General features: G+C 35.8%; 1 protein-coding gene across 2 annotated transcripts in view; it reads right to left on the bottom strand.

Annotated features, from left to right (window-relative positions):
• Positions 1-929: 929 nt before the first annotated feature.
• Positions 930-17180, bottom strand: part of LOC140148426 (DNA repair protein complementing XP-C cells homolog) — a 90076-nt gene continuing 73825 nt past the window's right edge. The window contains exons 16-17 of one of the 2 annotated variants that reach the window (XM_072170362.1): positions 10824-10917; positions 930-3487 (exon numbers count right to left, since the gene is read on the bottom strand). In XM_072170362.1, the coding sequence (XP_072026463.1) occupies positions 3269-3487; positions 10824-10917 (313 nt within the window). In that variant the 3' untranslated portion in view covers positions 930-3268. Of the gene's footprint in view, positions 3488-10823; positions 10918-17180 lie in introns of those variants that run through there. The other variant, XR_011858485.1, reaches the window with a different exon arrangement.

The following is a 17180-nucleotide window of genomic DNA, read 5'->3' as shown; positions in this document are numbered from 1 at the left end:
TGTTTTACGAAATGATAATTATATCTGCAATAGATCAAGATAATTGCTAAAATTTTTACCACAGCAGTCATTCCAAGCAATAACATACTATGAGATCAGTGAATTTCAATGCACACTTTAGAAGATAGACTTAATTCACTAGAGGGCTTTTATTGAGACACCATGTAGTAAAACATAATCTTGGGGAGATGGTCATCATTTTATATTTTTGACAAATGTTCTTAAATATTTGTGACCGTACAGCTCGAATGAGCCGTAAATTCCCTTAATTGTATTTTGAGTTACAGCGCGACATCTGTCTCATTTTGATATTCACAACACCAATCAATAATCCTATTATTGAAAAGGATAATAAGCTTCTACCTTAGATGGCAGTAGAATTTTTAATAGCTCTGGTCTTTGTTTGCTTTGGCTAAATCCTGTTCAAGTGGTGGGTTACCAGGCATTGTATTTTGTATAGGTATGTATAACCAACAATTAACAATGAGAGAACTTTCTTGAACCTCGTTGACTTGATATGACCGCCAATCACGACTGTTTGATATTTATTGCCAGCAATGTGGAAAAAGAGACACACATAGAAACGAAAAAAGCTACCATTTTGTTGAAGGAGCAAAGTTCAACAAACCATAAACCCGCTACTGGATATCGTTTGAAGTCAAATAATATACCATTTTAAAGCTTATGATGTATATTTTCTAAATACAAAATAAAACGATTTTGACCGGGGGAGGAATTTACGGCTCATTCGCCGTGACAGGCCACATTTATAGATATCTGACTGAGTTCTGTGAAATTGATGAAAGCATCTTTGAGAAACTTTTTAAAATTGTAGACAGGGATGGACAGGGTATCTCATAAATCATGTGCACTCCAGGTGCATGAGCTAAAATTAAAAAAAAAACCTTGTACACATTTTGTAGGTTTTGAGCTTTTATTCTATAAACCTAGATGACAAAATCATGATTATCATCATATATATACATGATGTGAAACTCCTTTGAAGTATACAAATACAATCCAAACACCTGAGGTAGCATATACAAAGAATATCTTCACTTAGAATATCAAAACATGATCTTGAAGTTTATTCCAAAAGAAGCATTTGCTAAATTGTGGATAACTTCTGAATACTTTTGGAAAAACTCTCAGTTCAATCTTTATATTAAAATATAATCTTAAATTTCACTTCAAAACTGACATTTGCCAAAGCTTGGATTAAAGTGCCATTTTGTGATCCACAGACTCATCCACTCACTTTTCTCCAAAAACAGTTGAGATTTTTATACCACAGGAAACCTCATGTTTATGTCCAAAACATTCTTGCAGATTCATTCCCTTGGCCAAAAAATATCATCAAGTTTGTTATTTACGTTCTGTTAACATAAAGAATTGCAAGACGGTGGACTATAGAGCAGTCTAATAGGCAAGAGGATGCTATAATCACAAAATACTCCTTTAATTTCTATGATTTAGAACCAGATTCACCTGATAAAAACCATCTTTTATCTTTGTCATCAAGTTATTTACATATAGCTCCCTGGTGCCTTACGACCTGTTTTATTCAAATCCCATTATTCTGAGTAAATTAAGAAGTATCCACATCTGTTTTCCAACTTCGATGACACCACTGTTACTTTCAGGTAGGTGCCCTGTTTAATTCTTAGCAAATCTATGCTGTATTGACGAAGTGCTTCATTGCATTCACATCCACAAACCTCCACTGACAGTGATTAACTGGTGTTGGAACATATAACATTTATAAATCTTGTGCAAGCATGCAACTATGTCCTAAGATTATGATAGAATCAATTTAAGGATAGAATCAATTTTTGCTTGAACTAGTGCAATAATTGGGCGTCTTGAACAAATATAATTGAAAGTACACACATGATAATACATTAGAACATTATTCAACCAAAGTTATCATCCAACTGGGCTTTTGTATCATCAATTTGACCCCCACTATGCCCGCTCTAGTTCACACTGTCTGATGGAATTTTCATTTTGAACCTTAGTAATTAAAGGTGCTATGATTGAAAGTCCCATTGAGGGCTAAGAAAAACCTCCCCAATTTGCACAGGATATTGGGCCAGCTAGTCTGTCTCAAAATAGCCACCTTTTTTGTCTCTCAAGCAGTTTTAATTGTGGTCAATCTGAAGAATTTTAGTGGGTTTTACGACTTACGTTATTTTCACGTCCGATGATTACAGATGTGAGATTTATGTGTGGTGAATTTGGAAAAAAAAATGAAATTTACTCAATCCAGCAAGAATAACACTTCATCTGTGACCATAAGTAATCTCTCTTTGTAACTTAAAACATATGGAGGAACCCAAAACCAATGACAGTTCAAGAAGTTGTATGTACAGCGGAAAAAAAACCCACCTTACTCTACACGCGGACAGACCTTTCAAGTAGGGTCTGTCGGTCTGGCTTTTTTTTTTTTTTTTTTGAGGGGGGGGCATATTACACTAGAAATGACTAAAATCTGTAAAAATTCCTGAGAATTTCCAAATTTGGGTTGGTATTCATTTGTACATGAAGATATTTTCCCTCCATTTTTTTAAATTTTAGAACAGGATTTTTCGTCACCTTTATACAAAATTGGCAGGGTCTTGGTAATTAGGTTTTATCAAGCCATTTTTAAAGGATAAAGGTATATACCCAAATTCCTAATAGATTCAATTAAGATAACACTGATGAATGATGACAAATGATACTTGTCTGCAAAGTACTAAATAAATAATGCCAATGTCTGCACAAAATGGGTTATCAGTGGCATGCTGCATAATTGCTAGTATGTGATGTGTCATATCAAAAGGAGAAACTATTGGGCAGGATTGTAAATGGAGAAATAGCCAAAAATCTGCCCGGGTGATTTTTTCACAATGGTTTGTTGCAAATTTGTGATGTTATTAATGTAAAAAATATTGTCAGATAGATTCAAACCGGAATATAACTGGCATCTTGTATTTTTGAGACATTTTTCAAGGTAATTCCTACTCTCAACATTGTCAATAATATTTTTAAAGGCCGATATCTCAATTTCTAATTTTATAATACCATAACTTACGAACTCAATATCTTCGCTTAGGAATGTCCGATTTCAATGGGGAAAACGGCATTGTAGAGCAAAATATCTCTATATTTAAGATATGTAAAAACCTCAAAATTGATAACTGCCCAAAAGTGTCTCCTTTTGACATGACACGTCACATATTAACCTGACTACTTCTATAACAGGTTCTTTTTAGAATATCACAAATCATAACTTTTCAAAAGGCAACCTGTTGCTTTCATCTCCTTCAAATGCAGTCATTCTATTCTTGGGCCAAGAAACCTTTTCTGATTTCTTGGCTTTGGATTTTGATGGTGAACTTGTGCCGGCTCCGTCATCTGACCGAAACCTCTTGTTGAGTCTTTCTCTAATAAGTACCCCTTTGATAAGTAGCTTCCAGTTCTTGAGCGCTCTCTCTTCCTTTTTCTGTCAAGGGAAAAAAGAAAGAAAGAATAAAGATGATAAGTAGGGAAAAAAGGTACAAGGGTCTTGGCTTCTACAATCCTTACATTCAAAGCATTATTAGTGAGTGGTCATTAAATCAGGGATGCAAGTGGGCAATTTCCTGAAAATTTTAATGGCCCTTGGCCAAGCAGCTCAGCGCTTGTGTACGGCATTAAACTTATCCTGGAAATAGGCTACCGATATATAATCCCCTTTATAAAATATTTAAAAAAATAAAATATCATCCAATTCCGGAAATTCCGGAATTTTTTTTCACCACATTTCTTGGGTACTTGGATTATAATTGCAGCTTATCAGTTACTCAGACTAGAGCGAGTGTATCGACTGAAACCGATATGCATGTTAAGTTGTCTGGGAATGGCCAGGGCATGAACCCGAGCCCTCATGTGCAAATCAAGGATAGAACTGCTACACTAACATGCTTCCCACTTCAGGAGGCATAAAAAGAATAGATAAGCTAAGGTAAAGACCATTGAATCAAGTATAATTAAATAAGTCAATCAATCAATCAATCAGTTACATTTATGTCATCGCGCCAAAATCATTTCAAAATGTTCAACGGCGCTCATTAGCTCAAAAGCTACTGCTGATAAGCATCCTGAAATAGGTGGCTCTTCAGGAGCTTCTTAAACTGTTCAAAAGTACAATTTTTGATTTGACCTGGTAGTTTATTCCACAATCTGGGAGCATAGGCAGCAAAAGCTCGGTCACCAAAAGAAACACATTGTGTTCTGGGCTCAACAAGAGAGGAACCACCTGAGCATGATGATCTATAAGCTGCCTTTTGCGTAACTCGAATTTGAAGCATATCAATGATGTCGGATGGAGCTTCACCGTGAAGTGCTTTATAAACAAGAGAGAGAATTTTGTAGTCAATACGTTGTTTGATGGGTAGCCAGTGGAGTTCATTTATGAGTTCTGGAGTGATGGAGTCAAACTTGCGTTTTATGAAAATGAGCCTTGCTGATGTTCGCTGGATATTTTGAAGTTTGTCTGTAGTTTCTAACTTATTCCCACCAACAGACTATTGCAATAGTCAAGGCGGGATATCACAAGTGAATGGATAGCCATTTTAGTGGCATCTTCAGTGAGCAATTTCCGCACGCGTCCAATAACATTTGACATACTGCTCACAATATCTGTCACTAACTGCAAGAATATATTCATATGGCTTGTGTGCATTTTGCCTTTCGTGACGGATAGCAGTGGCTATTTTGATGCATCAATTTGCTGCAAATGTAGCAGAGGAGAACAAAAGGTAGTCATTTGAGAGGAAAATAGTTGAGAACTGAAAATCGCAGCGATTTAGTAAATAAATAAGTTACATGCACCATTGCAGTTTTTCCTTGAATATGGGCTGAATATCACAAAATGTTGCATGCACAAACAAAATTTTACATGCATAGAACTAATGTTACAAGCACCTGTGCATGTAATTCCCTCTAAACAAGGAGAACCGTAATGAAGCCTATGTCGCAACAGAAAATACAAATGCCGGACTATAATACACTTGCCTTTGAGCAGGAGTATATGCAAGCTACCTTTTGGGATGTCAGAAACTTACAGGCACAGGTTACAGGGGTACCATCCACTAGTATACAAGCACCCATGTACCCAGTATCATCGATGGTTACTTTCACAAAATGTATCATAAAATATAAGCAGAAATGTGCAAATGAGTTTTGTAATTGATGAAATTCGATGTAATTTGCATCTTATGGGACAAGATAATATGTGGCACGATCTAGTCCATGGGGGCCAAAGGAGGCATTTTTGAAAACTGAGTTACTGTAATTATTACATTACACTTACAATAGGCTATCATTTACTGAAAACACCAAAGGTCTACCATACTTGGTTCTAAAGTTATGAAGTTTTTTGCTGTCTATATATTCTTATGTATTTTATTGTTTTTCTACTCCATATTTTTACCTTTATCTCAGTTTCAAATTTGCCGCCTTTGGCCCCCATGGACCAGATTGTGTCACATATGGAGTAGGCTTGGGTACACCAGTAACAAGGATCATCAAAGTTGTGCATCCCTTACAAGTGGTATTTAATCCAATAAGAAAAATATGCCCTCTAATCTGTTATATTAACCCAAAAAGAGTGACTGAAATGAACAATTGAATTGAATTGATCATCAAGTTACTCTGCTTTTTCAGTTTTTTCCTCTCTTACAAACACGTACACACAACACAGACAGATAAGGGATTGCTAAGTGGTCCTCCCAGCTAATCTGGTGGCTCACAAACACTGGTCTTTATATCACGTGGCACACCTGATATTTTTGTATTGTGTCTATTACACCATGGCTGGAGGGAACTTGTGTTCTATTTCCAATTGTGTTCTATTTAACAGCGTCACTTAAATGGTTCAAACGTTTTACCAATTTCAAACTCTGCTAAACTGGGCCAATGGATCTAATTAATTTGTAATTTCTGTTTCTCTCACAGACATCAAAGAGAAGAGCAGACAAATAATATGTTATTTATAGGTCAATAAATGTGCATCACTTGTTGAGAGAGAAATTGAATTCAATAATAGACACAAGCTGAGATGTTGATATGTCCAATGCATGAGCTAGGATGAGTGCATTGGACGCATCAACACAAGTGCATTATCGTATCCAATCTCTCGAGCAATTAAGGGATCTGCATTTATTAGCCTATTTTATACAAACTAAACTAAAAATAGGCAAGAAAAATTACCCAATCCTGCAAGACGCAAAGGCACAGCACATAGTATGCAACACTTGTACACCAGTGTAATTATACAATATTTACAATCTCCATTTACTTTTCTAACAGCTTTTCTGATTGGCTATGTGCTTCTAACAGAGCATGAAAATTGAAATTTATTTGAGTGTCTCCAGATATTGGGGAAAGCAAGTTCACTAGGTATAGACACAGCTTATCTTGCTCTGAGCTTGTTGTCTTGTTTGCCACTGAGTTTGAACTTGCCTTTAGTTTCTGACTTGAATTTGTTTTTAAACTACAGCATGTAGTTTTCACTGTTTGATTTAAAATTTTGTTGTCTGTCACTTAAGAAAGGTAGTTCATCTGCTTGAAATGCTGGTTGTTTTTTGTTATCTGTTTGGTTTTGTCAGTCTGCTATGTGCACAGTGATTTTCATCACTTTCAGTGTGATTTTGTACTGTTTTCCTGAACTTCTATTGGTTCCGGAATTGGCACATTTTTTGGCCATCAAACTTTGCATGTTTTTGAGCCTACAATGGTTGTTTGGTTTAATGTGTCTGTTTATGTGCACAGTGATTTTCATCACTTGTTCTAGTGCACTCTTGTATTCCCAGTGATCAATGCTGATTTTGCAGGTTTAGCATTTCTGCGAAACATGAACTAGTAATTTTACTACTTCTAATGCCTACATTTGCTGTTTTTGTCCCCCTCTGCATACCGTCTAGTCTGTATTTTATTTGTTTCCCCACATCAAGGTAGAGTACCTTGCTCTTTTTCTTTCCATGTACCTTTCCCGAGGTACCTCTCCAATATACATTCCTGCAAAGTTTCAAAAGCCTAGCACTTACAGAACTGAGGTTAATATATGAGCCACAGGACCAAACTTTTTGAATGATACTCGTATCAACTAAATTGGTCATTCCATTCATAGAGATTTGTGCTTTTTCACATATATACACACAGTAACACAGACTGACAATGGATTCCTAAGTGATCCTTCCAGCTATTCTGGTGGCTCAACAACACTGGTCTTTATATCATGTGGCACACCTGATATTTTTGTATTGTGTCTATTACATCGTGGCTGGAGGGAAACTGCGTTCTATTTCCAATTTTGTTCTAGTTAAAGGATTCAGTTACATGGTTAAATTTTTTTACCAATTTCATTGAATTTAATTACTTCTTAATTTCTATTGTTTCTCTCTCATAGACATAGACATCAAAGAGAAGTTCTTTAGTTCTTTAGTTTGGAATTAATGAATAGAAATCAGGGGCGGATTTAGGGGGGGGGGCGCAGCCGGCGAGCGCCCCCTCTATTTTTTGACTAGCAAAGGGCGCCGGTAACTTAAAAATACAAAAATGTAAGAAATTAAAAAAAAAAAAAAAAGAACCAATTCGGCCATGAACAGCACACAATGGGCCAAAACCGTTGAGTTTTCGAGGGGGTAACCCCCTTTAACACATTTTTTTCGTTTTTTTTCCAAAAGGCGCCCCCTTTATCAAAAATTCCTGGATCCGACCCTTGAAATAGGAAAAACATTATTTTGTTTGATCACATATTTATATATTACTTCTACTTCTACGTGATAATCAGAAGAGTCCAAAAGTCTGGATTTAATGCCGATGATTGGTGTAGGCACATGTGCGGAAAACCAAAGGTGCTGGTGCGGTATTATACAGGTGCGATTAAAAAAGGCGCCTAGGCTTAGATGTGACTTGCAACCGCTCCCTTGAAGACCTCTGGTGAAGGCGAGGTCAAGATGTTATCAGGGAGGGTATTCCAGAAGGTGACAGTCTAAGAATGAGTATTGGTAGACTTGTACCCTTGCTGGAATGATCTGGTACTTGCTTGGATTCCACAAAGGATCCGAGTAAAGGAAGTCACCAGAGGGTAGTAGAAACACTAATGATCCATGGTCAAGTCCACAAAAATGAATAAAAGGTGAAAAATGCTGAAAAAAGTGACAAAAATAAGTGAGCTTGCACAGGGCACCTCCGATGTCCACACATGCGCATACAGGTATAATATAATACATGTAATGTGTTATCCCCTCTAGGGGAGAATACATGATAAGATAAGTATAGAGTATAATTAAATTCCCTGAAAAACTAGACCACAAACTGCATATTCTGATATGTGTTTACTGGCATGGTGATCCTTTGCATGGTCATCTCACAAACACACCTTACACTAGCGCATACATATTCCGATGCATTGCATTAAAAGAAGATGGCAGATATGTGCAAAGGGTTAATAGTAGCTAGGTTTGAAACCGTCAAATAAGAAACCACAAAAGAAGTACCGTTTAATTCACACAAAAATTAATCCTGTGAAAATAAGCCGTTATATCTGGTACATACTAGAGGCCTGTTTCAATACAATACAATACATGTAACTCCCCAGGTTCAACCATTTTGTACACACAGTTGCATTATTTTTTCTAGGTCACCCTTTTTCATGATATTGAGTTGGCAGTAATCATACACAAGTGAATGAAATAAAATCTACAATTGACAGTGAACATCATGAATCTAGAAGGCTTACTTTATAGTGTGATCTCCAATTTATCGGAAACACGTGCCAGCATGTTTACCTACACAATGGGCAAAATATGTTATGCCGAAGGCAACCTTACATAGAGGATTTGTCTTTGATTTTTATCTTAACTTTCTCTATCCTTGGCATTGTTAGTATTGTATTATTAAAATGGGCAGAAATACCAAATTCTGTCTACCTCAGGGTCTGGAACTTTTACATGTGTCTACCCCTATAGGGGTTATCTACATCCATTAGTTCTCATGCACAAAATCTAAGCATTTTTTGTAAAAAAAGCTAGTTACAAGACGTGCAATTTTGTCAAAATCTTCCAATTGCAAAGTTTATAGACCTTTTATTTTATTTTCACTTTGTTCATTTTTGTCACAAAACATATTTACCATGTTCAATGTCAATCTTTGAAATGTTTCTTTCTTTCTTTAATACCACAGAGTACGTGCATAAAACACTTGTATGTTTACATTCAAATTAGCCTTCAAATTTCAATACTTGTCTATATTATTTCCCTTGATCTGCTGATTATGTGTTAAAGGCCCATTCAGCGATTTGCTCATCTGGATGATTTAAAAAGTCATCAAAATTCAGATTTCAATACATTTGTCATTGTCATAGCTTTGTATTTAAGACAAAATAAGGCATTTACATGAATTTGTTATTTATATACTGACAGTATATAAATTAGCTACATGTATTTGAATTGGGCTTCAACTTTATCAATACTGCTGTTTTCTTAGTTTTTTGCCAAAATTTTCATTTCATAAATACCATTTGACAATTTGAACAACATATCCCTCTCTTTTAAGGGGGTACTACACCCCTGTGGTAAATTTGTGACTATTTTTGCATTTTTCTCAAAAAATAATAACACACTGGTAACAAAAGTTATCTATATTATTGGGGCAAGGGATCCAATTACTACACTGATATTTCAGTAACTCAAGACAAGCGGTTCAGCATATATGATAGGAAATGAGGTACATCCTAGCGGTACCTTATTTCTTATCATGTAAATAACGAACCGCTTGTCTTGGGTCACTGAAATTCCAGTGTAGCAATTGGCTTCCTTGCCCCTATAATACGCATAACTTTTGTTACCAGCGTGTTATTAGTTTTTGAGAAAAATGCAAAAATAGACACAAATTTATCGAGGGGTGTAGTACCCCCTTAAGCAATTTATTAACAATTTTAATTAGTTCACACTTTCGCTAGGATCACTGAATGGGACTTTAAGCAAGATTGCCTTCATCATAATGTACCATATTCATTCCATTTACTGCCCATGCCCCTATAAGCACACACCCAGCGACTTTTAATTACAACATGTGTTCCTCCATCATTATTTGCAGAATTCAACTGCACAATGATCCTCCATCATTATGTGTAGAATCCAACTACACAGCAAACATGGAACCATCTACACACTAAAATCCATATTTTGTGGTATTTTTACATATCAAAATAGTTTCCTTTCAGGGGCTACTTTATATGATATAAATAATCGATGCAGTAATTTGATTTTGGAGGGCTATTTCAGAATTTTCAAAAGAAAATCGCCCTTCTAGCCCCTCGTCTAGTTTGAGCCCTGGTTTACAGATTAATGATATGCATTACAACTTCCAACTTGCAAGATAAAAAAGGTATAGATTTGTGTGAAAAGAATTAGCCAACCTGAATATATGAGATTTGTAGATACACCTTTAAACACAAAATATTTTTGAGGTTAGAAAGGGGTAGGTTGCCAGGGAATGTTTAAATGTTAAACTATTTAAAGTACATAAGGCTTGAATAACATTTATAAAACTTGCTGCAGAACACTGTAACAAGGATGTTACTTCAGTTTAGACAAAATATTTTGGTAAAACGTTTGTAATTTGCAGTGTTTTATTTGTCAAACAAAACATTTTTCATAACCTTTTATAAAACCTGATGAAACAAAAACAAACATTTTAAAACGCCCTGTTTAAAAAACATTTCTATGTTGCTAGGCCCTCCCACACTGACAGATACATATTATTAATATTATAAACACATTACAACTAACCTTCCTATTTTTCTTCTCAATTTCCTGTTGTTCTTTATGCCATGCATCTTCCAGCAGATCTTCATACTCCTCACAAACAACATACCCATCCAACCTGAAATAAATGATAAGTTTTCTAGTTATAACTGGAGTCATACATAATTTCATCCACATTACTCTGATTTCTTGCCACACACGCTAATCAAATTGGTAAAAATGAAGCCATAGGTGTAGATCCTTAGGGTTGGGGGTTTGGGGCAATGAATCCCCCAATATATTTGATAGGGGTGTAGTCCATACAATCATCCCCCATCCCCAATTTGAAGCCTGTATGTGGGTGTCTGACCGAATTCTGACTAATCTCAGCCCATTTGACAACTTGATCATAAATAAATGACATTAGATTTCTATATGAAACTTTTGACATCTTCATCAAAAAAGGTCCGATCAACAGCCTCACCCCCCATTTTACTTCATCAAAACTGAGAGTTTGGTATCAGATGAAAGCTCATATTTTTCTTATTAACCCAGTAAATTTCAATGCAAAAGATATTTTCGTTTACATGGTGTGAATAAAAACATAGTGATATGTGATTAACCACACTGGAAGTGTATGTACTATCCTATGGCATGTATTTAGCCAGAGGTACTCACACCTCCGTCACTACGATTTCCACTGTCCTTCTCCGTACGAAGGTCTGAGACTCCTGAGCATAGCTGGTCCAGGGTACACATAAAATACCACTTTTTCTCATAAATACCACTTCCTACCATTCCTCACATGAAGATGAGACTTAAACACAACATATTTGGTGCATGTTCGTAAATTTTGAGCACATTTGAGGATGCAAAAGACCAGACTTGTGACTGTTATTGTCGCCGTGTTTTGAATTCTTCCTATAAATAGATGCCGTCAGTGTGACGTCATCACCGCGACGTGAGTTCACAGTGCCCCGTTTTTACGTACGTATGGCACTCAGGGCCCTACTGAGGAAGGAACAGGGCCATGATGTTTCGGGCTAGCATGTATGGGGCATTGTTATAAACGTTTTTGCTTCTCATATCTAAACCGCTGGAGCAAAACAACTCAAAATTGGGAAACATTGTTTTAATCATGGAGGTATATTTATATACCTCCATGTTTTAATGGTACGCATCATTCAAAAACAGAAAACAGAACATGAAATATCAGACCACGCTTCTTTAAAGGTGGGTGACCCATGTGACAGTTGTATTCCCCTATTTCCTTTATCAAACTGGAGATTTTGGGATAAAAAGAAAGCTCGCATTTTCTCATAAAGTCCTCTAACAAATAACATTTGGAGCAGTATGGAGTCATATAGTCTGCATGTTACATTGATGTGGTACACATTCATCCACTCATCTTTGCAAGACGTGTCCTTGAGAATGAAGCACACAATTCTCCTGTGCCTTACATATACGTTTTAGTAGGTTAATCCCTGTTTATAACAACTTGTGTATGCAAGTCCTGTCACTGTAAAAAACCCTCAGACCATTCTCCAATCTCATTTTTTGTCAACTTTCATGCTCTAAATAGCTTGGTTGATTTTAACATGCTTATGCTAACAACCAGTTTCTCTTGATGCATTTACTTCTGAAAGGTATTTGACTCTGTAAACGTGTTAGCAGACAGCAAACAATGGATTAGAAAAGTTTTCAATGATGATGTGCTCAGAAGGGAATAATGTCTGCCAGATTTATCATTTAGCAAGTCTAGTCGCTGTATTGCCAGTATTTGGTTGACAGTTAGGATATCACAACTTTGTCTGTGTGGCAAATGAGCCTAAAACAAGCCTAAAATATCTGGCCCCATACCTGCTACAGGGATCAAAGTATTTTCGCTAGAGATTAACTAAAATTTGCACCAAAAATTTGCACATCCATATGACTAAACAGGCAACTCCATTATACATAAATAAATTATGTTCCTTGTTGATCATTTGTTTAATGGTTTATGGAATGATGTGGGGCCGTAGTGGTCAGCGCACAACCTGTAAAGTGTGCTGAGGCTTGTGGATCAACGCTCTAGGCGTTGTGCTGCCTGTGCGTAGCGCACTATAAATCACTGCGCTTTTTTTTTTTTTTTTTTATTTCTTTTTCTAATTATTGCAACTGTCATTACTATTTTAATGCAACTTGTTGTAGTCCTACCATCATTTGCTACACGATAATCTTCTCTTACTTTTGCTTCTGTCAAAAGTATATGGTGCCCACATAAGCCCAGCTACTCAAAATCCAACCTTGGATGGAATAACCAACTAAAGCAACAATATGAACAAAATATAAGTCAGATCAGCACTAAAAGCTCAGCGCATTTTTGAATTTATTTTCCAAAATTAAAAGAACCACTTTTTAGCAAGAATGTACCGTATTCGTTCCAATAAGCGCCCACCCAGGGTATTTTCAATTTGCTAAAGGGTACCGTTAATGTTGATGTGACAGATAGACGTCGATATAGTGAAATAGCTGGAGGACTGCAAGTCCTGTCTAAACTTGCAATACATTTTCTGCATCAGTAAAGCTACTACAATGTCTCGGACCCTTTTATAACATACGTAAATTCATCTCTAATACATGCCCCATATGAAAAAATTAGGTTAACCAGGTAAAAAATAAGCGCCCACTCAAAATGACTTTGTTAAGCGCCCTGGGCGCTTATTGGAATGAATACGGTATGTGTTACAGCTGAAGTTGTAAAAGTTTTGAAAGATTACAATATCATAATTAAAACAAGCCCAATGTTCTTTTGGTTATTATCACTACAATCAATATATACACAGGGGTGGAGGAATTCAAATAATTTTTTCAGACAAAACAGAATCCTATTCCCACTCAAAATGTTGTTTCATCCTTGACTTTTCAAGCTTCAGCTTTCTTAATGTCAAATTATGTGTTCTCTGCTATTAACTTCCCCCTCTTTCATGAATAAATGAATTTTCATAAATTCCATTTGACAACTGACCAAACATGCACATGCAAGAATAATCAAACCTGGAGCAGCTGAAAGTAGTAGCCTACTATGCTTTGCGGTACCATGATAGAACTACATGTGCCATTTTCTTAAGCGGCTCGTAATTATTTTTTTTGTATACATTTGATATGGAGCAATGCATGATGGGATGAAACATAACAGAAAAAAAAGAAAAAAAGAGATGAATAAACTGTTTCAAAAATAACCATTTGAATTCAGGTTGGATTTGTGATGTGCTAAACTAACATATTACTCAGTTTAATCAATGCAACTAGTTGCCAAGATTTTTATAATTTCAACAAGGGGGAGGAGGAAATATAAAACAGTAGTCAATTACTGTGATAATACCATACTAAAGTATTAGAGGAAAAAAATCAGTAGCAGATATCACAATGTGTAATATTATTGCTCCATATCAGTAGTAGATATCACATTGTTATCAGCAGTACATAGCACATTGTGTAATATTGCTATCAGCAGTAAATATCACATTGTGTAACCTTGCTATCAGCAGTAGATAGCACATTGTGTAATATTGCTATCAGCAGTATATAGCACATTGTGTAATTTTGCTATTAGCAGTAAATAGCACATTGTGTAATCTTGCTATCAGAAGTAGATAACACATTGTGTAATATTGCTATCAGCAGTAAATATCACATTGTGTAACCTTGCTATCAGCAGTAGATAGCACATTGTGTAATACTGCTATCAGCAGTATATAGCACATTGTGTAATTTTGCTATTAGCAGTAAATAGCACATTGTGTAACCTTGCTATCAGCAGTAGATAGCACATTGTGTAATTTTGCTATTAGCAGTAAATAGCACATTGTGTAATATTGCTATCAGCAGTATGATAGCATAGTGTAATATTGCTATCTGCAGTAGATAGCACTTTGTGTAAACTTGCTATCAGCAGTAGATAGCACTTTGTGCAATCTTGCTATCAACAGTAGATAACACATTGCATAATATTGCTATAGGCAGTAAATAGCACATTGCGTAAAATTGCTATCAACAGTAGATAACACTTTGTGTAATATTGTTAGTGATCCCAGTGAATCAAAATTGTTTATCAATTGAAATGGAAAAATTGGGCAAGAAGCAAGGAAACGGCAGCATTGACAAAGTTGAAGCCACATTCAAATACATGTAGCTAATTTAATACTTGGATTTTGGCCTAACAACTAGAAGGCTATGTTAGCACTTCTATGATGCTAACAAAAGTGCCAAAATATGAATTTTGATGATTTTTACGATCCTCCGGATGAGCAAATCACTGGATATGCCTTTAATGTTAACATTTACCATGATGTTATTTTACTGAGTGTAATAGCACAGACAAGTCCACACCTGACACAAAGTCATTGCTCTCAAATTTAAAAAAATCTACCACACTGAGGTACCACAGCAAATGTCATAGTGAAGCAATCATGAAGGCATTGAACTTTTAAGGAAGCCCCAATGGAACAAAATAGACACCAAAGCAGACAATAAACCGAGCCCCTGATCTACAGAAGGTGGCTAAAACAAGATTCATATCACGATCAAAACAAGATTCATATCACGCCTAAAAAATGAGATGTGATGATAATTGAATTTGAATTATTCATCCAATAATAACACCATTGATGACAAGTATGAGAATTAACATAATTTGAGCTTGGCAAAATTAGTCAAGCAAATAACATTAATCATCAATATGTAACCTTTTACATAGCCCAAGTGGCCAAGTTTTAGACCAAAATTTGGGATTTTGTTTTGGAAGTTTGTGAGAGCATAACAAGACTTTCCATCAATGGATTTTTATTGCTGTCAGTAAATATTTTTATAATTAAGTTTTTCATAACATATTATAAAGGCAGAGACCCTTGCTATATAATGAATAGCTAGGTGAGTTTTGAGGAACCTTGATGAAAATGATCAATAACGTGCCTATTCTTTTGTGTGTTGTGTGTGTACGGTCCAACACCTGTCACTTTCTAGTCTTGTAACATTTCTAATAGCGCTACCCATGGCCACTTGGTGAATTGTTTAATTCGAATTAATCAATTCGATAGACTGACAATATAAGCTAAAAGATTAGGTTGTCTTAGAATTGAATACATTTTTTCAAACACAACCAGAGAGTAAGTGTGGTTTTTCCCAAGAGATGGGGAAAGGAGATGTAAAGGAAATAAAAGATTGACCACAATATAGAGATCTTACATTTTTCTTACACTGTTAACTGGGGAATATATTAACAAAGGAGAGATAGGATTAAGTTACTAAGGTATGAAAAGATTTCAACAATCCTTTACAGCATAATGTAAGATTCTTAACCACTTCTTTGATGGTTAGTATGTGGGGGATTGTGTTTCATCACAGGAGAGGGCACTCACATAAAAAAAAGCACTTTCACAATTTTGCTGCAAGTTTTAGAGTGAGATGAGGCTATTTTATAAAAATGAAGTTATGACAATTTTGCTGCAAGTCTTATAGTGAAATGAGGTTATTTTATAACTAGAATTATGTGGTTTGTAATTTAGGTGGCTCCATACAAAGGTGTGTAAATACCAAAGGTTTCTTGAATATTTGGCAAAATATGCAAATAAGCTCATTAATATTCATAAATATGCAAATAACAGGCCACCATATACTATCACCATACCAAGCTTGGATTGAGTATGATACATGAATTTATCGGCCGAGCTAGAGTTTTCAAATATCGTGCTCGACTTTGTCTTGTACGATATTTGAAAATATTTTCAGAATAGCCTTCATAAATATGCAAATGTGGCTTCTGTCCGAGTAATGAATTAATCGGACAGCTAGGTGATGTACTACGGTACAGGATGCAAGATACATAATGAAGCTGATCTGTTATTGCCTATAACTAAGCTGCAGAGTGGATTAATGCATATATGCAAGCAAAATATGCACATAAGCTCATTAATATGCATAAATATATTAGGCCACCATATCCTGTCACCATACCAAGTTAGTTATTGCATTTAATCTGCACAGTGGATTAATGTTTTTGCTTCCGCCCGGACGAAAAAACCAACCAGGCAACCATCTGGATGTTAACATAAGCCCCACATATGTGTGGTCAAATCCCCACATGACCCATAAACGTTGCCATACCAAGACGACCAAGACATCAGGTGATATAACACTATATGCAAACAGATTATCAGCAGTTATCACATTGTGCAGGCTTTGTGTTATATTGCTATCAGTAGTAGATAGCACCAGAGGATGTTTAAAGGCATTCCCACAACCCAATGGGGTTTCTGACCTTGTATGTCTGGCTTTTGTATACATGTGGTACAGTTGGTCATACCTTGCATTGGGAATGTATGCAAATAGCTGGTGTTTTCATCCTATTATTTAACATTCAAA

The sequence above is a fragment of the Amphiura filiformis genome, chromosome 3 (assembly GCF_039555335.1).
Source record: "Amphiura filiformis chromosome 3, Afil_fr2py, whole genome shotgun sequence".
Lineage (NCBI taxonomy): Eukaryota > Metazoa > Echinodermata > Ophiuroidea > Amphilepidida > Amphiuridae > Amphiura > Amphiura filiformis.
The sequence above is the reverse complement of the archived record's forward strand: the minus strand, read 5'-3'. Positions and strand labels throughout refer to the sequence as shown.